The sequence below is a fragment of the Molothrus aeneus genome, chromosome 3, assembly GCF_037042795.1.
Source record: "Molothrus aeneus isolate 106 chromosome 3, BPBGC_Maene_1.0, whole genome shotgun sequence".
Taxonomy (NCBI): domain Eukaryota; kingdom Metazoa; phylum Chordata; class Aves; order Passeriformes; family Icteridae; genus Molothrus; species Molothrus aeneus.
Window position 1 is genome coordinate 87,123,773 of NC_089648.1, and position 27,957 is coordinate 87,151,729.

The 27,957-nt window shown below is 36.4% G+C and overlaps 1 protein-coding gene across 1 annotated transcript in view; it reads left to right on the plus strand.

The window, feature by feature from the left end:
* The window catches only part of TINAG (tubulointerstitial nephritis antigen), a 38,133-nt gene extending 12,023 nt beyond the window's left edge, over positions 1 to 26,110 (plus strand). Inside the window, exons 5-11 of the mRNA XM_066545879.1 lie at positions 2,095 to 2,218; positions 3,911 to 4,061; positions 9,452 to 9,632; positions 10,065 to 10,110; positions 14,518 to 14,623; positions 24,867 to 24,912; positions 25,994 to 26,110. Of these exons, the coding sequence (XP_066401976.1) occupies positions 2,095 to 2,218; positions 3,911 to 4,061; positions 9,452 to 9,632; positions 10,065 to 10,110; positions 14,518 to 14,623; positions 24,867 to 24,912; positions 25,994 to 26,110 (771 nt within the window). The remainder of the gene's footprint in view (positions 1 to 2,094; positions 2,219 to 3,910; positions 4,062 to 9,451; positions 9,633 to 10,064; positions 10,111 to 14,517; positions 14,624 to 24,866; positions 24,913 to 25,993) is intronic.
* Positions 26,111 to 27,957: the final 1,847 nt, after the last annotated feature.

Genomic DNA, 27,957 nt, shown 5'->3' on the forward strand with positions numbered 1-27,957 from the left:
AGTTGTCTAGACTTGATATTTGCCATAGACCAGCAGCACTTCTCAATATCAGGGTAGAAACTTTTTCAGAAAAAAGGCCAATGTTTCTGGCTACAGATCAGTCCTGTATTTCTAAATGACAAGGTTGAGGGTTAATGAGTAATTTGCCCTGGGATTTACAATCAGAAGCTAATAAATACATTGACAGTAGGTTAGGAATACAGAAAGAAATACATTGTCAAAACTGGAGATCTATTTAGAATTTTGCTTTTCTCATTGGGCTCATTTGTAATGAGGCATCATAATGAGCATTATAAGCAGCCATTACCCACACAGTTGTGCTAAATATTTGCCAATTTTTGCTTTTTTACTGGTTGTTAGTCTCATCATATAAAAGAAATTCGATCTGTCTGGGATTTGTCCTGTATGTTTAATCTTCAAAGTAAATCTTTGTGATATTAGTGAGTGCTTACTCACTAATAATGAACAGAATGATAATTTGTCAAGTTATTATTTAAATTAGTTGCTGCTTCCCGAGTGTCACTTGATGTTGCAAGTCCCATGTATATAAAACTATGAAAAAGCAGTCTTTGAAACTGATTAAGCAAAATAATGAGATTAATATTTTAGCAAGGTTTAAAAAATTTTTGGCCTTGTATGGGTGGAGGTGAGACTTTCAAAATCATTGAAGTGACCTAACAGTTTGCAGTATTCCTTCATGGATTCAGGACTCACAGCCTGCATCTAACCTGCTCAACCTAGTACCAGTGGGTCTGGGAAAACACATGGACTGTATCAATTTGCCTGTTGAGGCTGTATCCCAACCTAATGTCAGATATAGACCTGAGGAACAAGCTTCCTTTTTCCTCACCCACTCTTTCTCAGCTGGGGATTCTCTGTGGCAAATCCAGGTGCAGGAACTGAATGGAGGTGCTGCTGTTTCACAGTGTACACAACAAAGTGATATTGATACAGGCAAAGGGCTAAAATTTGGTTCTCCAAAATGTCCTAAAATAGTTTGAAAGAACTGGCCTCAAAAGTTTAAATAATCTTAGCCAAAGGTATGTTTTATGATTATGAATCACATAAACAATTTAGAAAAATGTTTTAGCAAGGGTACCCAGAATTTAAACAGGATAGAAGCCATTGTGCTTCACAATTTCAGCTTGCTTATGAGAAAGAAGCATCAGTGAGTATTTTGCTCAGAAACAGATTATCTTATTTTGTATATTGCATTTCCTTCTGGAACTGAAGTTATCAAGAATTTTTTGAAACAGACTGATTGCATGGCCTAATACTTCAATTCTCTGTGGCTATTCCTATTTCCTTGCACAGCATAATCCATCATTCTATGAAGTTCAACAGTAAAAAAAAAGGGTCAATAATTTTGCTATGTTGAACACCAAGCAGATTATTAGCAGTTGTACCAGATGGCTCTTGCATATGCAAATATTTGTTCAAAGCTTGGAGGACTTTGGAGGAGGACATAAATTTAGGCTGGAAGATGAATTAGGCTGGCCAAATTGCTTTAGTGAGCAGATAATGAATTTTCATGAATTCACTATCAAACTGAAAAGCAGAAGAAAAATAACTGATTTTTATTCTGGAAAAGGAATAATTGCTTCAGATTGAATAACGTCTATGTATAAGACAAATCTATTATACACTATACTTATTTCTCTCCCACAGTGACTAAAATTTCCTACCTACAGCCATGTGTCTGGGAGAAGAGGGTAACAGGTATTTAACTTCAACTCTATTTGTAGCAGAGGGCTTTTCTTTCCAAAAATGCCAGCTGGGTCACACTTAGCAAATTTCATAGGGAATCACTGTTTGAGATAAAAATCAGAGAGGAGCTGGTCAGGTTATTCAGGCTGGCAGTCTTGAAGCTCAGCTTTCCAACTCAGTTAATTGAATGCCAGAACCGTCCCGCTCTCAGGGACCTGCAGCACCCAGCCATGGGGAGACCACCATGGAGTTGCTTGGGAAATCACAGAGGCCAATGCTTTAGGTTTCTTCAGTCTAAAAATTAAGAATTTTAAAAACAAAATTACGATAAAATTTATCATATTTAAGGAAATTAAGCATTTACAGATCTTCTACATTTTGTTTTAGGGTAAGTCACTTCCAGAAGAAAAGTTTCCTGCAATCTTTTCAGCCATTTATGAGTGGCCTGATTGGATTCATGATCCTTTGGATCAGCGAAACTGTGGAGCATCCTGGGCTTTTTCAACCGCAAGTAATATTTCTTTTTGCTCCCTTTGAAAGTATCAGTGATGTTAGATGTGTAATGAAAATTGGAGTGGTTTGTAACAAAATTATATCAACTTGCTTTTCACCTTTTATTACCAAATAGGAACATTTAAAATTGCTACAACTTTCCTTCTATACCGCCCCAAAATCTTTAAATGTCAATATAAGCTGCAGCACTTTGCTTTTCATAAAATGGTGTAACATAAGCATGCGATCAATCTTTGTGACTTAATTTGGCCAGAGGGTCCTCACAGGTGCAGGTTTCTGCAACTGCTTCTTTGAGTCACAGCAGTCAGAAAAGGAAAGGAGCTTCAAAGTCAGCTAATCCCAGCTCCCTGAAAAAACCAGACTGAATGTGCTCTTTTTCTGATTTATCTTATCCTCTGCAGTTTTAAAAAGAGAAAACCAAGAGAGCTTTTAACAGCTCTTTTGACAGATAACTGCAGAGATGAACAGAGATCACTGAGGGAAAGAATTTGCAGATATTGTGTCTAATTTTTCCTTTCTACAAACAAATATTTTAATTTTAATTCACATAATTATTTTCAAAGCTGTGTAGTGTGAGATGCCTTCACATGTTGTTTAGGTCCATCTAACGTTTTCAGTCAGAGTTTTCAAGATTAGTTGTTGCTCAATGAACAGATAAGCACCGCTGTATAATTTTTTTCTTACCATGAATAATTTCTGTAAGTACTCCAAAACTTTTTATACCTATGAAAATAAACTCATTATCATGGGACTTTGCAAAAGCACAAAATACAGTTGCCGCCTGACGTCAGCAACTTTGTTTTCTGAAGACTTCCTCAGAGTTCACCAAAGTTAGTGCTGATTTTGATGGGGATTTAGATTTCAAGAGATTTTTTTAGATTTTATTTTAAAATTGAAAAATGTGGGGCTAAAAGTAATACAAATAAAATTCAATCATAGCTAATGACTTGTAAGAGGCTTAATGATTGTTTCATTGTCATTTGATAAAGAAAGTAGAAGCACCTGAGTTTCACCCACAACTAAGTTAACCTAGTCTGCCTTTAAATCAGTTCATAAATATATAAGTACTAAGAATCATGATTATCTGATTCAATTCAGATAAGGTATCTATGTCTGAGGATTATTTTTGTGTAATAAGGGAAGGAGATACAAAGAGTCCCACATTTACACTTCAACATGTACATCTCCAAATATTCTTTGTAATAAAATCAAAATATACTTCCAGTCTTGAATTGTCTTCTTCATAGGACTGCTCTTTTTTTTTTTTTATTTTCCCTCACATAAAGGAAAGAAAGGCTGAAAAGAAAGCAAAGAGATTTAGAGATTCAGCTGCAGAAAATTGGGAAGTATTTGTTTCTTCTACTGAAGACAAGCAGATGTGAATATGCATTTACAAACATGATACAGACAATTATGCAAATGTCTCATCTAATATTTGGGTATTTGGGACTTTATAATAGCCAGTAAATCTAGGAATTTGTCATATAACAGCAAAGTTGCTCATGATGCTTTGCAGTTTCACAATCTTCTCTCGCAAAAGCCTGGACAGATTATATCAGTATTGTTTAGTGAAGATATATGCACAGACAGAAAATATTGAGGTGGTATTTCTATCCCTCTTTCACAAAAACAACTGCAAAGTTGTGAGTAAATACTTGATTTTGATAACAAAAAATTTATTTTCAAATAGGTGTTGCAGCAGATAGAATAGCGATTCATTCAAAGGGTCAGATCACAGACAACCTTTCTGCTCAGAACTTGATCTCTTGTGATACCAGGAATCAACATGGATGTAATGGTGGAAGCATTGATGGTGCCTGGAGATATCTGAAAACACATGGGTAAATATTTTATCTGTCTGTTTAGATTATTTTAAATTGAAACAGTTGCTTAATTTGCAATAAGACAATACTGTAAATGTACTTAAAACTTCTGTGTTTCTTGGGATACAGGCTCTTCATTTGAAAAAACCTTGAGTAAGCAGCCAGTTGCATGAGACAACACTGTGAATATTCAAAAGAATCAAACATCTTTTCTCAATAAAGCAACTTGTAATCATCTCATTCCAAGGTTGTTCCAGAGTGCAACACTCTATTAAGGATTGTACCTAGATCCTTCTTCCTTCAGATCAGACTAAGCAGAGTTAAGAGCTATCAAATTCCCCCAAAAAGCTAGAAACTTTAAAATGGGATATAATCATTTATGGAATTACAAAATTATTTTGGTTGGAACTTTGGAGGTGACCTGATCCAACATTCTGTTCAAAGCATGACTTTAAAATTAGATCAGGCTATTTAGGCCATTTCCCTGGAAACATTTTGAGTATCTTCAAGGATGGTGGTTCCACAACCTTTCTTGTAGCTGGTCAGTTTTTTGACTAATGGTCAAACACTTTTTTCTTATGTCAGCATTTTCCTTGGTAAGTCTTGTGACCAGCACCTTCTTTCCAGCTTTTCACTGTGCATCTCCAAGGGTTTTGTTCTGTCTCCTCTATACCTCCCCTTATGCAGTTGAAGACAGGAATGATATACTCTTTGGCTTTCTCTTCTCTAAACTGAACAAGTCCAGCTGCCTCAGCTCCAGTTCCCTAAGTGCCTTCCAATGGATTTGCTCAGTTTGTCAGTGTCTTTCCCAGGGAACACATAAGTGAAAATACAACTCCATCTGCTGAGTAGTAATTTGAGGGGAAGATTAATTTTCCACAATGTCTTGGTTATGTTCTTGGTAACACAGCCCAGTATTGACCAGCCACATTTGCCAAGAGCACTCACTGCTCACCTACATTCAATTTGCTGTTTCTCAGGACCTCATGTCCTTCTCTCTTAAATGACTTTCTACACTGGCAGTGCCCTGACAGTACCTGGGCAGTTCTGGCTCAGAGGCAGGGTTTGCCATCTGTCTTTGTTGAAATTCAGGATATTTCTGTCAGGCTCATTTCTTCAGCCTATTAACACTGCTCTGAACAGCAGCCATGCATACTAATCACTCTCTAAAAGTTTTACATTCTCCAAAAACTTGCTTAAGGTGCCTTACATCTGGCTGTCCAGATTGTTAATAGAGATACAAAAGTGTTGCTTTTGTGTTGTCTCCTGGGGAATGTCATTAATAAACAGACACCAGTCACTTTGATCTGTTGACCATTCAACATGCCAGTCCACAACTGACCTTGTAAGCAATTTAGCTAGTCCAATAAACTAGAGGAACACCACAGCAACCTATGCTGAAAATGTCACTAAAGACAAGGTAAATGATAGGTACTGCTTTCCTTATTCTCTCTGGAGCCAGTCATTTCATCATGGTCAGGCTGTCTCATCATATCATCATTACCTGTCATGGTAAATCCACACATCCTGCTTTCAGTCCACTCCTTGAAGTCTGTATGCCTGGAAATGGCTTCCAGGAGAAGTTCAATAACTGCATTTTAGATACCATATAATAAAATTGTGCTGTTTCTCACATTACCAGAATTTTTGAATCTTTTCTGTTCCATACCAAAATCTATTTCCTGTCTTGCTTTCGTACAATCTGATCCCTTACTCTGATAAATCTGAAAATGACAGACAGAGGGATCTCAGGTGTTCTCTCTGTCAACTTTTGATTTTATCTATAACACAAACAAACAAACCATGTCAAGAGCAGAAGAATGTCAGATGTGTCATAGTTGACATGGCGCTCTGGGGATCCAGGAGAAGACCTGTCACACTATACAAGTGACAATTCTGCTTTCTGCAAGTGTATCAAACTATTTCTGATATGACAAGGGCTTTGTATTGTTATGGGGAGAGTTTACTTCGAGTGCTCCTCTATCTTTTTCTCTCAGGGTTTCAACACTAAACTGGCTTTCATTTAGGTTTTAAGAAGGAGATCCTTCAGCTGAGTGATTAGCAAAGGCCCCTTAGCACCTCAGGAGCTAAGGGAAGAGGTTTCATTAATGAAGAAATGAAAGTTATAACTTGACATTTTAATTTTAAGCACTTTTTAACTGCAATACTTTTATTTAACTAGAAAACAGTCTCATGTTACTCAGTAGTTCGTGTTTTTATGAGAGTAATTGCAACACTTAGTCTCTGAACGTTTTTCTTGCCTGTTAAAAACAGGAGCATGAGAATTGCTGGTATAGATAAGAGAATTTTTATGAGCATTATCTCCAGAACAGTTGGATCATCTTATTTTAGAGGAAAAGCTGTAAAGAATGCAGTGACAAGACAATCTCCTAGTTTTCTATTCCCTCTGACTATTACCCCTGTACAGGCACAACTACCATGAGCCCCATAATAATAAAATTCTTCCTATGCCAGAATGTAGTATTATTTTGACCTGAGCACTGTGGTTAGAGACATGGCCTGTTATACAGAAGCAATTTAAGTATAAAAGAGTTACTTAGCTTATTTTTAAAAGAAAAGCAAGGCAGGCTGAAGCTCTACAAGGGACTTCATGATCAACCTAGCTGTACCCTCGCAGGAGCTTGTTCTGGTGTAAATGCAATAACATTACATTTTTACAGCAGAGTGACAGTGGTGTGCTGAGCAGGCTTTCTGTGAGCCTGGAAACACAGAGCCACAGCACCTCAGCTCACACAGCACATCTGTGAACTCTTTTCACCTTCACACTGCCAAGTACTTGCTTATTGCTCAGCCTCATGTTAGCCACCACCCTCTTGCAGCTGATCTTCTCAGAAAAGAATCTGAAGGGCAGTTGTGAAAACCATCATGAATTTTTGGAAGCTATCTAAATCTCCAACAAATCTCAGCAATCCAGGATTATTTTCTTAGTCATTTATTATGCTTCTTTTGTTGCCACGGAGCTAGCCCCAGCTTGTACAACATCACTGTGCTATGACAGACCTTTGCTTGCTACCCATTTTTATCCCTGATCATTGATTTGTCATCAAAGTACCACACATGAAAGTATCCCTACTTACCTATTTTTATAAACATTTCTACATTCTGCTTTTCTTTCCTCAAGTTCAAATATTTCAAAACCCACTCTAAAATTTCCAGATGCAAATAAACACATTAAGGGAAATATCCAAATATCTTTAGAATAGATACTGGAAGAACATATGAACAGCACTTCTCGGTCCATCTAGCCCAATGTTAAGTCTCTGACAGTAGCCAAGAGCAAATAATATCAAGAACAAGAATTAAAAAAAAGTTTTGATTCACTGGAATAATAATTTAATCAGTTTTGTAGGTAAACCCCATAATCCATAACCTTTTACCTGTGACAATGCAAAAATATTGGAAATTTATGGCATACAAGTTAGAAGTGTCTTTTGAATGAGCCCTTTCAAATAGTGCTAGCTTCCACACACTTCCAGGTGACTTATTTTTAGGAATCGTTATATTGCAATCATTGTGTCATTATCTGCATACCCTGCAACAGGGAGAAAACACATTGATTTTCTGTGGGGCCTTGTAAATTATCACAGCAGGCATTCAATGCTGTTTAAAGTTTCTGCTGTTTTGATTTCTGGAGTGTGCTCAGCTCAGGTTTTTGACAGATTTTCAGAAAAATCAAGTGCTGACCTAAACTAACCCCAGTAAAGTCAGAAAAAGATTTCCATAAAGCTCAAGGAAGCTAGGCAAGTGCTGAGACCTGACTTTTCAGAATTACTAAACACCCAATTAACAGTGAAATCTGCTGTAAGTGGACCTGAAATACTGTTTAAATATCTTTGTCTTCCTCCATTAATTAAAGAATAATATGTATTCTATTACTAATTATCATTAGTTTTAAGTGTTTCAGTTACAAGTCATAATTTGGGAGAAATAAGTGTTCTTGAAAGCATCTATTTTAACTAATAAGAAAAACAAAAAGGTTATATTCATCAAGAATGAGGAAGAAACACTTCATTTTCAGGTGGTATAAAAGTTAGACATGAATGTAAATAGTGCTTCTAACCACAATAGGGCTTCATCTGATTTGTACTTCAGGCTCTTGGCAGCTGTAGGGTATGAGAAAGATATTATTGTTATTAGCCAGCTTGCAAATAACATAGTCTAATGTTTAGGATTATTTTCTTATCTCACAATTCAAATATATAAATGCAATGAATCCACAAAAATTTCATTAGATTGAACACACAGACATGACTTCAAATGAATTCTGTCAAGAATGTATGAACACACTACAGAGTTTTCCTAGTTGGCCCTGGATTCTGCTTGTTTCTAACACTATTTTTGTATATATGTGTCTATATTTGTGCATATAAACATATTCACATATATTTCTGTTTTTCTTCTATGACTCTTTTGGAAAGGTCTTCTCCTTGAAGTGTTTTTGATGTTTACTGTAGTGCTGGTGCTTCAGCACATACGACATTGTACTTCAGCACATATAAAATTATGCTTCAGCAGAAAGCTGTTCAATTGTGGTAATCAAGGCTGCAGAAGCTGTGGTTGGTGAAAAGATTCAAACGTGACTCTTAGTTCAGAGATCTCATCTGGATTACCACTCAGCTCCAGTGTGCTACTGTATGTGCTCTACTTTGGGCAGAAAGAAAAAGATTTCTCAGATTTTCTATCACCAAATGCTAATGGTAAAATGTGATTTCTTATTCAAAACAGCTGAAGGATATAGGGGCTTATCTTGTAAAACTCCTGACAGCTAAATATACACTGTCAAGTGTAGTTATACTCCATATAGTATAGAAATATAGTTTTCAATTCCTCAGGTTCAGAAATTCCAGTATAATTGATGAATACAAATGCTTTTTATAGGAGTGACTATTTTAAAGTATTCTGCTTCAGCAAAATATTTGATTATGCTCTGTAAAAGAAACCCTCTCCTAGGCCTGCATGGCATTTATGCAGAAATGTGTATATTGTTTCAGGAATGTCTAACAGTGTTCCACGTATCCCATTTCACAAGCCATTTTTGATAAACTAAGGCCATTGACAACATTGGTAATTTATTGATCTTTTTCAGTGTGAGCTTTCATGTATCATAAATGAGATGAATGTACCAGGTGACAATTACTAAACACATTTTTTACCCTACCTCTCTTTGGAGAAGGGTGGGAAGAGGACTACTGTAATGGAAACTTAATCATAAATATCATGTATATTAATTAAAGAAAATGCCATCCAGCTGAAAATATGCCATCTACATTTCTGAAGAGTATTACTTGAAATACAACAGTTGCAAAATAATTAAAAGCTTGAAGTAAAATGACAAAAATTTTTGAGTGAGCTTCTTATCAACTCTTTTTTTTTAACTACCTGAACAGGGTTGTATCATATGCTTGTTATCCATCATTTTGGAACAAACACCTGGGGCCATCAGCTGAAAATCAGTGTTATGTGTCAAGTGAATATGGAAAAAACCATACAAATGGGCCATGTCCCAATGCTTTTGAAAAATCCAATCGGTTATACCGGTGTGCCTCTCACTACAGGGTGTCCTCAAAAGTAAGTTAATGAAATTCATCTGTTGTCTCAACAATTTTACTCCTTTGAGGTTTGATTAAAATATGTTCACTTAACTTCAAGACTAGAGCTGTGAATTTTCCTTTATGTTGCCCTTGAATTTTCCTATGAGTTGAAATTCTTTATAGTTTCTCAGTTGTACATCATCTCTTTAAAGTTAATGCTTTGTGGTCCCATAGAAATTTGAGATAGAAAATAAAGTATGCAGTCATAACAGTGCAGTTCTTCTCAAACATGTTTCTGAAGGCTTTGTTAATTTGGTAAACCAAATATTCTCCAGGAGAAAAACAAGTACAAGGGCATACTTATACTATATATGTGTGCACACAATGATAAACTAGTATGAGTTTTAATTTTATTTAATAAATGTTATCTTCCCTTGCTCTCTCTGTTGCTGCTCTCACCTCCTGTCAGGAAACTGATATAATGAAAGAAATCAAGGAGAGAGGACCAGTGCAAGGTATGGTAAGTTTAAAGGATGATAGCATTATTGAAATGGTTAGACTTTGCAATGACCTTGTACCAAAATATTAGAAAATGCAAATTACATGCCACAGTGGAGAAACAAGTCATATGCACTGCAGTCCATCCAGGGATATTTGGTGGGTAAATAGTGGCCCTAAAGGCAGCATGGCTGCATCAGAGCCTGTAAAGAGTAAAATGACCTTGAACTGGATACGTTGAAACTTTGTGCAAAATGTGCGTGCAGGAAATCTGTGTGCCTTTTTTCATGACAGTTCTTTGGTCATTGGTGAAATAGCAATTTATGGAATTAAATGTTAGCCAGGCTCCGATCTATAGGGCTGGGGTGGATTCCCCCATGGCTAAGGCCAGCCCACCAGACCTGCTCTCCTCTGAAGGTAATGCTGAACTATATGGGACTTCCAGCAAATCATTCAGTACTGAAATACCCTAGAATTTCTCATTTCAGAGCCCAAATGCTCTTGTTGATGCCTACCAGTTTTGAATTTCTCTGCTGAACTTTGCAATGAAGATCCCTGACCTCTTGGAGGTCAGAAATACAGAGACTCAGCATTGAGTAGGGAACTGCAAATGTTTTCTTTTTTACCCTGGGTGCTATCCATTTGTGGCCATGTATGGTGCTGGCACCAGCTGAAAATGCAGATTCCTGCTCACACCCAGGCCAGTGTAACTAGAGAGATTGATGGATGTGAGGTTTGGGATGATGGAGAATGGTCACAGAGCAGGATCTCCACCTCTCTTGGATGGCTGGCTGATGCAAACCCAAAGAATTTTACTTCAGGTGACTTCTGCATTTCTACTGCCTTTAATTATATAAGGAATTATCATAATCTTCAATTTAGTATTCAAATTGTTTTGATTATGAGATAGAATTCATTTTGATTCATCATGTAGTTGAAATTACTTCTTAAAGCTCTTTATATGGGCAGCTGCAATTAATCTGAAGTTCAGACTTACAAGATCAACATCATCAGTCTTTTTTGTGTGTTTGCTCAAGGAAAATATTATTTCCCACATTGCATTTGATCTAGATGTGAAAAACAGTAATTTCTGCCAGTTTTAGAAAATGATAAAAATTAGGATCCTCAAGATAGAGTTTCAAACCTCAAACATTCTTCTGGATTAAATCTGCTAGTACTAAATTTTACACATGAAATAATCAATATTCAGCCATTTATTAGGATTTAGCCACTCAACAATTCAATTTTTTTTTTTAAATTTAATGCTTTTGTGTATCAGGTTAAGGTAATGTTTTTTGCAGAAAAATCAAGATTTACATAACGGCATATAACCGAGACTATGTATCACTGACTGAAATCACTTGCTCTTTTTTCTTTTGGATATGAGTTTTAAATTAATCACAGTTATGACCCTGTAATTTGTCACTGATCCTCTCTTCTATCTTCCCATATTACAAATACAACCAGGGCAAAAGTCTAATTTTAAAACCATAGCATACTTTTTCTGCAAATGATCTTCAAATACTGAAGGGGTTTTCCATTATTCATTCACTTGTCACTTCTGACAAACTTACAAAATGCTCAGGGACAGTCTTTTCTAATGTACTAAGCAATGTTTAATAGCTGGGAAATGAATTCAAGATCCCTTCAAGATCATGATGATGAATGGATGTGGATTTTTGGACATATTCAAAGTTAAGAAAAAAAAGGTTTTTTAACAACTGTGAAGCAGTAGGTTTAGGAATGTAATTGAAGATTTTACGTTATACAGCTTTCAAGTTTGAATGACAATTTCTCTTTGACCTACATCATTGTCTTACATGGTACAGAAACCGAGCAATTAGCAATTTTTAATTCAAAGATGAAATACTAGTTTTTTTAAGAAATCCATTTTCAAGTAAACATAGTGAAATTTCACCAATCATTTCAAAACATTCAGACAATCCTAATATGGCCCATACTTTTTTTTTAATGGACTTTAGGAAATACTCTGACAGTTACAAGGCTGACGAAGGAAAATTATCCTCTCTGACACATCAGTCAGTCTCGATTAAAAGACAGGCTTACAAATTGCTGGCAATACATCACAGTTTTGACCCCACAAAACTTAAAATTTCAGCTGTTATGATCTTGGGAAAATTTTTTATATTTGCTAAAGAAAGTAAATTTGTAAAAAGATGAAGAAAATTATCTGTAGAAAGTGGTTGATTATATTAATGTATAAGCTAAACTTTGTTTCCTTTTGTAGCAACTAGTTTTAATTTCTCATGTCTTTGTATGAGAGACAAAAAATCATATTTAAGCATTTTATGCAGGGGAATGCATAGTGGAATCATTATTTTGATCTGCTGCATCTATATGCATAGATCTGACAAGCTCAGCATGACTGAAGTAGCCCATGCATGAAGTATACTAAATCTTATGAAAATCGCTGCCTTTTCTGATTCATTAATAATTAATCTGTTCATTTTGGGAAATGCAAAGTCTTTCCTATGTGAGAAGGAACAAAATTAGGTGGTGGACTGTGATCACCTTGTCCTGTCCAAGTCACAGTCTGTATCAGGACAAAGCCACTGGATAAATAAAAATATCTCAGTTCTAGATCTAGAATTACCATAATCTTTGTCCATCCTGTACTTCATGCACCCAGACCACTCTAAATCCAGACCATACCATTGTTTAGGTCCTGATTACAAGGTATTACATACACATGGGTATATATATTTACACTCATATAAAAATGTGTGTGTACACATGTGCCCAGGTGTGCAATGTATATAGAATATACAATCATGGATAAAATTCTGTCATATAAACTAAAGTTATTCTGGAAATACACTTCAAAAATTTCTACTTTATTTAAATGGAAAAAATTGAGGTATGATATCTTCACAGACAAGAATGTGTCTCATTTGGGGCACAAGTTGTATTCTCCTTTGTACTTACAGTTGAAGGCAGCAACATTGGAAGAAACAGATGGGTTGAGTCTATTAAGACATCATGGCTCCATGGCTGGTGTCACAGCTAAAGTGTTAGGGGGTTTTGACAATGGGATGGGCTAAGCACCAGGCATGCTGGCATCAGATGGGACTCCCCTTTCTCAGAGAGGAAGGAGAGCCTTTGCTCAGGAGCAGTGGGTCTCATTGCCAGAGCTTCATCCAAGCTGTGATGGGGAAGGGACACAATATCAGGCTTGTCTGTGGCAGGGCAATTGGCCTCATTTAACCATGTTTTGAGAAATCTCTCTCATCCCCTAAAAGTTTTGACTGTTTCGTATCTTCAGCCAAATATGATAGAGGTTCTTTTAAAGATAGTTAAATTTCTTCAAGTTTATGAAAATATTCAGGTAGGAAAAAGAAATTTGTAAGTATGCCAGATAGAAAATATGGCAGCATGATCTCATCTTACTGGATGCTGCAGATCTATACCAGGCACATATGTTATAAATGGTCCAACCACGTAAAAAATGGTCAGTGAGACTTGTACTTTATGGGACTCCCAAGGTGCAAGACTTTAGGAAATTGGATTTCACTAATTCTCATGTTCCAAGCAGTGTGACAGTTAAAATCATAAACTAAAAATAAAATGGAATGAAGCTTATAGTTAATGCTTCTAATTCACTGGAATCTAAAGGTAATGTAGACCTGAAAAATACTTTCATTTCTCTGGATCTGGTAGCCCACCATAAAGCAAATGGTACTAATGGTGGCAGAACATATGTGGAAAAGAAACCCAGAACTATTTTCTTAATAAATGAATGATGCTTCTAAGAAATAATAAATAGGCATAAAATGCAACTTGTAATCTTCATTTTCTTGCACAAAATGTTCAGTCCATCAGCTCTTTCACCTTACATTTTTATGAAAAAAGGGGTGACTCTTTCCACACTTTCAACTAGCAGTCACGATTTATATGCATACAAACAATTTAGTTTTCTTTAAGGAGATTACTGTGTATTTGATGAACTTTAAGTTTCAGAAAAAGGCATTTCACTCCACTATATTTCACAGGATATACATTTTCTGTTAAATACTTTTCTTGAATATGCAGATGCTAGTCTGAACTGAGTAGTTTTTATATGAACCTTGGGGAGATTAATTTTATTGAATTAGATTTCAAAATTTATGTAACCCTTCACGAGGCAATGTTTCCTCTTAGTGCATTGGAAGAAGTCAGTGAGAGGGAGTTTCCATGACAAGGAAAACTGACAAACTTGATAAGAGACCGTAGAGAGAACTTTGTTGAAGTATTTCTATTGGTTCACTCAGAGCAGGACTCTTCCGAGAAATTGATGCTTTTAGTGGAATTACAAAGTGCACTTAATGCAATCCAACACACAACAAGAATTTCACTGGTAAAATGCAAGGAGCAAAGAATAATAGCGGTTGTGTTTGCTGACTGTGACTTTTCCTACTGTTTTTCAGCTATAATGAAAGTATATGAAGATTTTTTCCTTTACAAAGAGGGAATATATCGACACTCCCAGAAAGCAGGATCTAAATGGAAAACTCATTCAGTCAAACTCCTTGGGTGAGTAAAGCACATTCTTTTACCTTTTTTCTCTGCCAGTCACGAGTGTAATAAAATGTCAATGACCAGTCTGTAAACCAAAGACTTGACTGTCACAGATGGAACACTGCTAGCTCCCAACATAAGACTGATGTTTCATTTTTGCCTTGTCTATGAATTTTAGAGAGTATTGAAAAGAGGTGTAGACCCATCATCTCTTAATCTATTCTTATATTTGTTCAAAACCATCAAATATAATGTTTATAGAATAAACCATTTAACCCCATATATATATATATAGTTAAAACCCACATACACACACACGCACACACACACACACACACACACACACACACATATATATATATATATATATATATATACCATATAAAAATACTTGGTTGGGTATTCACAAATATTCCAAGTTGTGAACAAAGTTGATATCATTTTCTTCAAATATGCCACCAAACAGAATGCAAATAGAAACATGAAAATTGAAAACAGTGACCTCCCACTTAAATGACATATTTAGGGGTCTAGGCTTTCTGTGCCCTGAATAGAAACCAACTGCTGCTGAGATGCTGCTGATTTTATTTGGAAAACTGCTTCAGAAGCATGTGTGTAGTACACTAGTGGGTTTCCTCTCAAATGTAGACCAGGCCACTATGTTAAGAAGACAAGTGTCTAATAATGCATATGCTTGAATTACTAAACACACCACAAGGCTTTATTCTTTGCCATGGAGGGAATCTGCAAGGATGACTTTTTATTAAATCAATGAGTGAATACACAGAAAAATTACTGTAGAATCTCAAGAAAATATTTTATTGGTGGTCTAGAATATTATATAAGTAATGATTCCATGTGTGCTAGGAAAATTACTGAGAGTATTTACAACAAGTATTTCAAGAACATAAAATTGCAAAATAAGGTTAATTTTGTGCTTGTGATCTTAGTGAAGAAATCTTCATGAAGGGCATGGAAATGTCCTTCATGGTTGTGGAAACTGCTGCCTATAGATTACAAGAGTGTGCTTGACAGTGGCATAGAAGCAAAGAGACGCAGCAGGCTTATGACAGATCATCTTTGATACTGCTGCAAAAAGTATTGGCTCGGACAAATAAAGGAAAAACTCCCAGTCATATGATTATAGAGAATATTGTGCAGCAATGAAAAAGAGAAACTGGAATTTAGTGTAGAAAAATGGGGCACTAAATTAGGAAAATACATTTATGGAGGACAGATGGTAAGTGTTGATTTTTGTATCTGTATTTAAGGTAACAGCTGTGAGAAACCAATAACATTAGACAGTAAAATGTGCAGTGCAATTTGAATACTTTAGCTCTGGAATGAGCTGCTGTGAGGCTGTAAGTTCAGATGCTGGGAGGGCTGTGAAGTGTGCTTGGTGCAAGCATAGGGTGATGACAATTCTTCCCTAAGACAAGCTGCTCCACATTTGTGCAGAATAACTTACCCAGATGAGTGATTATGCAAGAATAGCACCAGGGGAAAAAGTGATGGCTGAGGAGGGAGAGAGGAGGAGATAACTAAAGTGCCAACCATATGTACCAACCATATGAAGCTCAGGGGAAAGTGCCAGATTCTGCACCTGAGATGGGGCAACCCTGAATGTACAGACAGACTGGGAAATGAGATGCTGGAAAGCAGTGCCACAGAAAAGGACCTGGGGAACCTGGCTGATTGAAAGTTGAATATGACTGAGCAGTGCCCTGGCCAGGAAGGCCAACCCTGGGGGTTATCAGGCTCAGCATTGCCAGCTGGGCAAGGGAGGGGATTGTCCCTCTCTGCTCTGAATTGGGGCAGCCTCACTTCAAGTGCTGGGGGCAATTTTGGGCACTGCGATATAAGAAAGATATTAAACTATTAGAGGGCGACAAAAATGGTGAAGGGCCTTGAGAAGAAGCTGTATGAGGAGCAGCTGAGGTCACTTGGTCTGTTCAGCCTGGAGGAGACTGAGGGGAGACCTCACAGCAGTTACAGCTCCTTGTGAGGGAAGGAGGAGGAGCAGACACTGATCTCTTCTCTGTGGTGAAAAGTGACAGAATCCAAGGGAATGGCCTGAAGTTCTGCCAGGGAGGTTTATGATGGATATTAAAAAGAGATCATTCACCCAGAGGGTGGTTGGGCACTGGAACAGCTCCCCGGGGCAGTGGTCACAGCACAGCCTGACAGAGTTCAAGAAGCATTTGGACAATGCTCTTGGGCACATGGTGTGACTCTTGGGGTGTTCTGTTCAGGGCCAGGAGTTGGACTCAATGATCCTTGGGGGTCCCTTGCTAGTCAGGATATTCTACGATTCTGTATTTCCACGCTGAAGTGGATGCTGATTTAAATGGGAACTGACAGGTTTTGCAAAGAAAATATAGCAAGGGACCCTTAGGCAACCCTTAGGCAAGGGACCACTATGAGCAAAATCTGAACACCTTGACTGAGACACAGGACTGTGTTGAATGGTCACTGGTGAACACTGAGAAGGAGGAAAGACAAGTGATCTGATGTACTGAAAAAGAATTTAAGTGAAGGAAAAAGAAGAAAACTGAAGATGATATTATATATGAAACCCCAGATTTGTTCAGAGTTTAATATGGGGGGATGCATTTTCTTACTAACTCATTTATTTAATTTGAATATTCCTGAAATATCCAATGGATCCAACAGTATAAAGATTTACCAATCCTGAAATTGTCTAAGGCACAAATGTTGAAATGTTGTGGCCTCCAAAGTTGTGCCATATAAAATACTTGCAGACCTGTTTAACTGTAAAAATTGAATTAGATCTTGACAAGTTGGAGGCTGTTGGAGCCTTGAGCTAGGTGCTTCTAGAATGATAAATCCAGCCATAAAATGTGATTCTGCATCATGAACTTTAAACCACTTCATTGTATAGATTCTAATGTCTTCAGGATTAAGCCATCACTTTTAAATATAATTTATTAGTTTCAATGAATTTGAATGCAAAATATGTGTTGTGGGTGTAAGTTCTTTGTCACTCATATATAGCTTGGAAGCAAAAGAAAATGTAGACTCCTTGACCTCAATAAAAAAACTCATGGGAATCTCATCATAGTTGTACTTCAGATAAAAATACGGATGAATATTTGCATTTTGCTTAGCTGAGATGGCTCCTGGGGAGACAAAAAGGAGCAGAGACATGCTGATAGATAGGATAAAATATGCAGGTTTTTTGTGGGTTGAGGTTTATTGTAGGCTTATTTTTATTTATAATCCCTTCCATAAAAGACATTCAATACTTGTAAAAGACAGCCATAATAATGACAGACCCTATTAAACTGATATTTGTAATATCTCAGAAACATTTTTGAAAATGCCTTAAATTGCTCATGAATTGTGCAACATATAAGGCAAAGGAGTGATAAAATGCAAATACATTTTGGTGATGCTTGCAAGAGCTATTTGTACAAAACCAGAAATGCACATACAAACTGCTCAATTGATCATTGGGCCAGAAGGATTTTAAATTTTTAGACTGGCTTCCCTTGTTCTGCAAAGGGGAAATTGAAAGTTATTCTCCATCAAAGGTTTATTTATAAAATCAGCTGTGACAAGACTGGGAGTCTATCTCCCAGTGTAGTACTGTGAGGTACTGTGGGACCTCAGGCTCAGGGAGAGAATATGAAAAGACAGAATAGCATGGAAGGAGGAGAGAAGAGTGTGGAAGAGCCAGGTGGAGGCTGTTGTGGGTAGCAGAGTGTTTGGGTTTGGTCACAGTCTCTCTAGTGAAATAGGGCTTTCAGTAATCTGAAGGCAGGATGGACTGACCCACTGATACTTGACGAGAACAGGATCTCAAGCAGTTTCTGTGTCTATTCTAGACACAGGGAGATAAGCAGAAGAAGTGAGTAATGGAGACTGGAATACATAATAACTAAGTTTTGACGTAGTAAAGTTAAATTCCTATGCCTCTGCACGTTTCCTTTATCTTTTATAGATATTCATCTGCTCTAGCTCAAGTATCTAAAGGTAAGCTGAATTGCTTTGTTGGATCTGATTTCTCCTTTTAGACTATAATAAAATCTGTGGGATAACATCACACTTAAATAGCTAAAATGAAAAATTCTAGATTAGATTACAGAAATCCCACATGGAATGACATCTTAAAGTTGCTTAAAACCAAAATGACTGGTGCATAATATTCATAGTGAGACAGTATTTTCAGAATCTTGCATATGTATGTGTGTATGTCCATACATGCATTCATGGATCCATACATCCACAATTACAGCTCTTAATGACACCAGAATGAAAATCAGTTAAAGAGCCACAACAAAACTGCAAATGGCAAGTGGGACTAAAGAGGACAAACTATTAGTTTGATAATTTTCATTTTTCATTGGCACTCTCCTATTTAAAGAAGATTGATGGCTGAAAAATGACATACAAAACTGTCATTTTTATCTCAAGGTCTCAATAAAAAAGGACTAAATTCACATCAAAGATGAACTCGGTGGTAGATTTCTTTCAGATCTGTACATTTAAGCTAGGATTTCTCATCAAACTTGTCATATTTGTTCTCTACTAGATTCTCTGCAATTTTTTGTTGTTGTTGTTGTTGGTTGGTTGGCTGGGTTTTTTAAATTTTATTTTCTCTTCTTTCTAGTCTTCTGGCTTTCTTAGTTCCATCTAGGAAAAGAAATGTAATGTCTATAGGAAAAGAAAACCTGGGGCAGATTTGTTGGTATAAAATGCCATAGTCTTTTTGGTAAGGAAAGTACAGCTCAGTCAAGGAATACATTGGATGGATTAGCTGTGGTTCTAGTTCAAAAAAATATCTTTTCAAATTTAGTGAAGTACCCATCCTGTATGTTTGCCGCTTGTTCAGACAAATCTCTCTCAGATTTTTATTTCTGAATCACTTTAGTATCAGTGCCAAGCTACAGTACATGATCCATACCTCACTAAAAAGCTGCAACTGCTGAAGCCATGACACTGAAAAATCCAGGCAGGTCTCAAAAGCCCATGTCTTTGGCTGCAGTTAAATCTATGGACTATCACTTTAATGCTTGGAGGAAACAAACAAATGTTATTAAAAGCCTTGATAATCTTTCATGAACAAGATAGATTTTCAACGCTTGGAAGGAGCTCAGAATGACAAAAGGCTTTAATAAGAGGACACTGAGATGTACATTAGCTGGAAACACATTTCCCCTCTATTTTAATTAGCAATTCACAGAAAGATTTAAATGGAATAATGCAGCAGATTAAGTGGCTTGGCCAACTACTAAACTGAAACTTCTATGCCCTGAAAAAACATTGGTTGAATGTTTAACACAAAAAGCCATACTAATGGAGATAAAATTGATATGTGAGGTGAAGAGCTTGTGGTTTAATTTTGAGGAGAGAGCCAGACAGAGCAACAACATTCTGAGATTTAATACATTATTAAATGATGCACCTATCCAAAGTCCAAAGTCTTGACTACTGTTAGTGATATCTGGGGTTTTGGCTTTGGAGACTGTTTTTCTCTATATTTTTCTCTTAGTTGCCCTCACTCGATCTTACACTCAAAATAGCTACAAACAAGTAACATCTTAAACCTCCAAAAGTCATAACCCAAACTGTTTTGTTCCTGAATAAAGAAACCTGGGCTTGAGTTCCCTTCTTCTTTCATGGGGAAAAAATAATTACTTTTTCACTGTCAGACAATCAACATCAGGTATTAAAGTTAAAAATTAAACAGCAACACTCAAACATTTTATAGCAAAGAGAAATACATGAGGAGATCATGGGGAAAAGATACAGTGTCTGATGATTCATGCAGTTAAATCCATGAGAGTATCTCTCATACAATTCATTACAGTAGATCTGTGGGATCTGTGGCATCTGTGGGAGTGATTTAACTCTTGGCTCACTGGCTCAATTTGACTCACCTCTCATGCTGAAAAGTCCATGCAAAACTACAATGTCAAATTCCAGCAACCACTTTCTAAGAAGCTTTTTCTTGTGGTGAACATAAGTTAGTGACCCTAACCTTCTTATTTTTAATACAAGATTAAGAATTAAACTTTTATCCAATTGACTAGATAAAATTGCTAATTTTTGAAGTGTACTAGGCCGTTGTGATCCAGCACTAAGAATAGGACATGACCCACAATACTTACAACTTTTTTCTCTGGTAGCATTATGATAGTTATACAATCAAATCCAGGAAGAAACTGAGATGAGAAGTTTTTAGACTGCATATATTTATGTCCAGCAAGCAGTTTAAATCCTTGGTTAATGCAAAGCATTGACTTCTACTAATAACAACTAATCTGCAGAAATTTGCTTGAGATCTAAAACCTGCCATTCCTCTTTATTTTTAAGGCCATATTTGTTTTCTGTTCATACCTTCAGTCTTAAGGAGACAGTTTGTATAATATTATTTAGCACAATCTTCAGAAATCTTCACTGTATTTGCTGTTAAGAGCATTTTACCTACAAAAGTGAGTGTAAGCACCCTTGAACCTAGTTTCTGTTATCTGCCAAAACACCTTAGTTTTGAAGCCACTGCTGATAACCCTTTTTCTTGTGTAAAGTTATATTTCCCATTTTTTATAATTTTATTTGATGATTAATTATCAGCTTACATTTTTTCCTAATAGCTTTCTTTATGCTTTCCTTGTGAAGTCCACATAAATTTTAGTGGTGTAGTTTATTGAAAAACAAACTGGGAAATGTTCAGATAAAACCAATTTCCATTCTCTGTAATACTACTGAAACAGTCTCCGTATTCTAGTTTTTACCTGTCAGGCAAAGTTGTGTATTCAGGGCTTGCTCCTACAGAGTTAATGTCAAGGGAAAGTTTTTACTGAAAAGGACAGCTAAGGTGCCTCTACTATATAAAATTGGACAAAATTATGAAAATCATTTTATATGAGACCACAAGAACTCATCCTTTTATCTGAAAGAGCAACAGAATTCTTTTCACAGAGTCACTCGGAGCAGGTTTCCTTGGAGTAAATGGAAACACATTGCTTACTTTTTTTCCTGAAGGGGATTAAATGTGGTTTTGTAAAATTACTTTTTTTAATTCAAGGTTATTTTTGATTGAAAATCGTGATAGTTTCTTTTGGAAAAGCTAAGTGGAGTATATCTCACAGAATATTTTTGCAAGAGAGAAGAAAACTCCCTTTCAAAAGTAATTTTCAGTAATTGATAAACAGATCTTCTTAATGATTTCTTAAAATCCCTTCTTTTTCTTCTAAATAAAACCAGGAAGTTTGAATATGAAATAGTGTCATGATTTAAGCCCAGCTGGAAATCAAGCAGTCACTCTCTCAACAGCTTCTCTCCCCCGACACATCCCAGTGGAATGGGGGATAAAATCAAAGTAAAACTTGTAGATTGAGATAAGAACAGTTTAATAATCAAAAATAATGTAAAATACAATGATAATGGCAAGTGATAACAAAAAGGGAAAAAGAAGTGCTGTATGATGCAGTTGCTCACCCCCTGCTGACTGGCATCAGAACCCCTTTCCTGAACCCAGATTGGACGTGTTTCTGGTAACTTCCCCCAGTTTATATACTGGGCAAGAGTTCTGGGGTGTGGAATATCCTTTTGGTCACTTCCAGCCACCTGTCCCAGCTAGGGTCCCTCCTAGTTTATTTTGCATTCCTCTTCACTGCTAAAGCATGAGACAAAAGGATAAAAAAGTCCTTACTTAGCAAAACCCGAAAAATCAGTGTGTTATCAAAATCACTCTCATTCCAAATTCATATCACAGTACTGTAACAACTACTGAGACCCTCTATTCTAGTGGAAACCAGGACATACGGGATGTTGTCCAAGAATGTGTCACTTTTAAATTTTGGTTTTGAAGATTTTGAGGGACCGATCAACAATTTCTCTGAGCTGCTGCTCTGCAGGGAAGATGATCTGGAATTCTATCTAGAGTAAGCTGGATGCAGCCATCACTACCTCCACTGGAAGTTGAAGTTCAAGTAGGGGATGTAGAAGGGTAGAAGGGGAGCAGTGGGGGGACCACCAAAATACATCAGGGGAGTCTGTTCTGTCTTCTCTTTACCCACCCTTTGCAGAGAAGACAACAAATACCTGCCCTGAGCCTTCCTTCCTGAAGGCTGTACAAAGCCAGCTCCCTCAGCCTCTCCCCATGCATCATGTGCTCCAAACATCTCAGTGGACTCCTGCTGGTCTCTTTCCAGCCTGTTTATGCCTTTCCTGTGTGGGGAAGCTCAAGAGTGGGCACTGGACACAGAATGGCAGTCCCAAAACCAAGGAAATCCATCACTTCTCCTGAGCTGCTGGCTGCACACTATATTTTAATTTACTTTAATTTAGAGTATTTGATGAATACCCATAGGCACTGATTAATGAGAAAGCAGCTCTTCTTTCCAAACTGTAAATAAAAAGCATATCTCAAGTGCCTATGTATCTACAATGGCACAAACCCTGGGAAACTAAATTAATGGATATGTTAGAGTCAAGAATAAAAAAAAGTTTCATTTTCTATCATGGCTTATAAGTCTTCTTTTATTTAGAAACATTTCTAAGAATCAATTAATTCCTGTCAATGTATGAAACTAGAAGTTGACTCTTTTAGAAAATAACAAATATTAGAAAAACATTTAATCACAGGAATGTGACCCTGTGAGATATCGTCATACTCAAGCAAGCAGGAGAAATTATGTGTAGTACAAAATGCAGGAATACATGAATTTCAATTCAAGGCAATTTTCTGTCTTTGAGACTAATGTAAATATTGGACTTTCACATTACAGCTGATGTATTTTTTTAGTAAAATGGCCATGAGTAAAGAAGTAAATCTGAATCTGATATAAAATTCAAAAGCCTACAACTTTTTTAAAAAAAATTATGATCATGACAGATTGTATCTGAAATATTTGGTGAAGAAACGGCAATTATTGAAAATCCCTGAACATTCATGTGGAAATGAAAAGAAAATGCATCATGAGGCCTCTTTAAAAGAAAGATAATTGCATGCCAGGCTCATTATGGCAAATATTGTTTTTATGATTCCTTGAATTTAATCATCAGTAGCTACAATTTGTGCTTGCAAATACAATCCACACTTCATCTCTCTGCTAGTCACCAATTTATCTTCCTTTCCTTTTTCCCTTTGTCTGAAAGCACAGGTATTCCATGTGAATGATGGTTCACTGTTAACCAAGGAGAGTTGATGTCACTGTTGCTGCTCAAACAAAAGGATGACAGAAAAATCCTATTTTCCCCATTCACAGTGTGGGATTTCTCATCATATTTTTGCTGGTTGCCTTTGAAAATGGCTGGAGCACTGCAAATACAGCTCAAACAGGCAGTGTTGATGGGATATACACCAGTAAACACCCTGTCAATGGCATTTGATATATCCTAGGATTAACTTCACACTGGAGAAAACCATCTAAAAGTTCACATCTTTGCTTTTCTGTTTATTTGTGCCCTTTCAAAGGCACCCAAGAATGATGAGCTCTGAATAGTAACTAGACAAGCATTCCTTGTATAAATTAAAAACAAGACAGAGCTCTTTAAGCTCCAGCAGAAAACCCATGTGGACTTAACTACCTAAGGTGTGCTGTGCAATTCTTGCTCACTGAAATACATCCAGGTGGTTGGGTTGGAACGTCTTCCCTGTGTATAAAGTGAGACCTAAAATCAGAGTACTAAGCAGTTCAGCTGCAGCTATACCTCTGTGAAAATCCCATCACTTGACAGGTGGGGAAAATTTCTTGTATGATTTCACAGATATTTCCACAAAAGTTAGTATGCCCTCAAAGATGACAAAATCACCAACACCCCCCCCCCCCCCCGCCCGTTGAAATGAAACAGATTAGGCTGTCAGCAGTCCAATTTAATCTGAAAAAAGCTAGGAATATTTTCAGTCCCAACTCACCAGCTATTTCTGTAAAGGTGCTGGATGAGACTTCTAACAAAAATGTTGCTAGGGATCTTCAGTTGATTTGAAGAAATATGCTCACAATAGTTTCAATATTTCTACACAGTTCAGTTTGGCAGGCAAGCTCTCCAGAAGAGAGATTCTGTCAATGAAAACAGGTTTTTGCAATGAAAAACTAAAACTAGACTTGTGTTAACTTTTTGTAATAACTAATGGCAATTTGACTTGCGGTTAGCAAGTCAGCAGGTAACCTCACTTGAATCATCAGAGTTTGTTGCTCAGGATTTGTTCTGACACTGATAATGAATACAGCTAATGCTTGTATTTTCTGACTGCTTGTTTCATCAAAATACCATTCTTTTCTAAAAGGTGGGGAGCATTACCTGACAAAAATGGACAGAAACAGAAGTTTTGGGTAAGTGAATACTTTGAACATGTTTTGAAGCAGATGAAAAAATATCTCAACAGCAGAGATCATCTAAAATCTACTTCTTTACTCTCTCTGCACCGATTTTTTTCCTTCACCTTAAAGTGTCCTACATAATTCTATTCCCTCTCTGGCAACTTTTATCATGCTGACCCTCGAACTATTGCATCACCTACCTCAATTTCAAAACTTGCTTCATCCCACCTATACCTGTGGTTTTTCCTACACTGCCTTTTCTGTTTCAAATCTTATTCAATTTTTCAAATGGTATTAAAATTTCTATGAAGAGTCAGTTCTTTTTGATGTCTGCAAATGAAAGTCGTAAAATTAATCAATAGTAATTGTTAAAATATTTGGAAAAGACAAATTTTCTGTTTAAACAGTGTTGGAAATTGTCATCAGAATAAGCCCCCAAAACTAAAACCAACCAAACTAAGAACATTTCTTTTAAGCCATTTAGAGTAAGTTAAATTTTATCACTTGGACTATGACTAACAGCTCATCCCATTATTCCTGTGTTCATCTGAAGTTACTTTGGTGTTTACACAGCTGATGGCAGGGCTTATGGTAGGTATTTCACTGGTATCAAAAGCAAAACCTACTGAGACTTCATCAGAAAATAAGATTCTTAATATGTCAATCAATAGCTACCTGAATAAAACATCATTCTTTAAAACTCATTATATATATATATATATATATATATATATATCTTTGGTGCATCTCTGACAGGTTAGTTGGAATTCTGACCATTGTTGTTTCAATAACCACTTTCAACAGTAAATAGTTGAATATTCATGTAATGATTTCTGCTTCAATGTATCAAACTGTCTTGTAGAAATACTATTCCATTTTTACTAACCCTGATTTTGGAACTGAAATTTTGATCAAACTGAAAAAGGAACAAATTATTCGAAACCAGAAAAAGACACGTGCTAATTCTCAGTGCACTCAATCTGAGAGACTCTGTTCCTTAAAGAAGAAGTTAACACAAAATATTAATTTTGCATTTTACACTCTGCATTTTAAAATTAAAATAGATAATTTTTTCTGTTTTGTTTACTTTTAGATTGCTGCAAATTCCTGGGGAAAATCCTGGGGAGAAAATGGTTATTTCAGGATTCTTCGTGGACAAAATGAGTGTGATATTGAGAAGCTGATTTTAGCTACTTTGGGACAACCATAGTTTATCTGTACCATACTCTGCTTGATGTATCTATTCTTTCCATTGTTGTTTATTGAGTCTTTATGGGGGAAAAAATGATGTCTTCTCTCTCAGTTACCTTTCTAATAGCCCTCATGAGGTCTTCCTGACTTGAACACACTGCAGACATCATAGCACACTTGGATCTCATCAGGTACAAAAAACCCTTTAGACTAAAAGCATGTTTACATCCAGGACTACTGAAAACCTTGATGTCTCACAGAGCAGGAAGTTCCCTCCTCATTGAACAATGCCTGAAAAAAATGGAGTTACAGTGTTAGCATTAATCTCTTTACAATATATATACCCTGACCAGAAATTATTTCAGAAATATTAGGTGCTCTTCCAAACAAAATTGGCTCAGACAGCTCATGGTCGTACTGGATAATAAATTCCAAAGAAATGTAAGCAGTTCTGATCCTGTAGTTGAAGAATTATTTCCTATCCACCTTTACTGAAAACTAAGTAGATAAGTTGTATCTATGTATCAATATCTCATCCAGGAAATTAATTTTTTTCTAGTAGATCCCACAAAGTTGATGCATTCAGTGTAATACAAAAATAGCTTGTAATGAAAGAGTGTGTTCCTGTTCCTGCAACCACAACCAAAATGGTACAATTTTAATAATGTTTTAATTAAAATAAAATAAAGAAGAAAATGTAATTTCTCCTCAATTCAGTCTAGACTAGACTAATTCCTGAACTGCTTGCCTTCCACTCCCTGTTTAACCTGAGAACAAGCACGTGCCAACATTCCCACAAGCTTGTTGCAAACAGAAAAAGATGGAAAAGGTATTCTGTGTTTGTCTGGACTGACATATCTGTAATTCAGGCTCAGTTCCTGGTGTTGGTCACCACGATCACTAGTGCAAATGAGACACACAGAACTCCTGATGCTTCTGTAGCTACTTCTGTCTGAAGAAGCAGCTTTTTGACACACATTCCCTCCTATAAGCATTGCTGCAAATCTTGACAAGTTTGAGGACTGTTTTGCTTATTTGCTAATTAAAATATCAATATTGAAACTACTGGCATAAGAAGAAATTAAATAATTTCTAACCCTTTCTGTTTCAATTAATCCAAAGGCCAAATGCCAGCTAGAATAAAATTATCTATGAAAGAAACCATGGCACGTTAAATAAGTAGGGGGAAAGAGCTGCCATGAAATATCAGTGAACAAAGAACTTCCAGGTGTACCTTCAGTGTGTTTAATAATGCTTATTCTTTCTAGAATAACAACCTGTTTTCTAATGTCATCAGCAAATTCATTCACGAATTTTTCATGGCAGTGGTATATGACAAGTGCCCATGTCTCTGAAATAACCTCTCTTAATCTAAAGCTGAGTGACTATTTATGCTGCATCACTTAAAGAAAGACATTTGTTAAAATGGCATTACCATACTGCAGCACAACAAGCCTTCTGTGGCCTTTAGTGTCATATAGTAAACTGAATTTAGACACAAAAAAACCTTTATCATTTGAAATTTGTAGCAAATTGTAACACAAGCAATTTTAGAAGCTCTAAATGCTGTTAGAGAAATAACTCTTCTAGTTTTAGTGAGCTAAGGTAGTACTTGAGAGAAAAATATACTGAATCATCTGCACACCTATTTCCCAACCTCTTGGTATGTATTGATTCCATAAATGTCAAGATTTCAGAAGAGTATAATTTAACTTTGAAGTGAATGACACTGTAAAAACATGTTCAGTAAACTCTGGAGGGGATTACTTATTGCAACTTCAAATTGGCTTGCACTGCTGTGGCTTTTACTTTTGATGGTGGCTGTTGCTGCTCCTGATTTCCTTATGAGACCTTCCTAAGATCTGG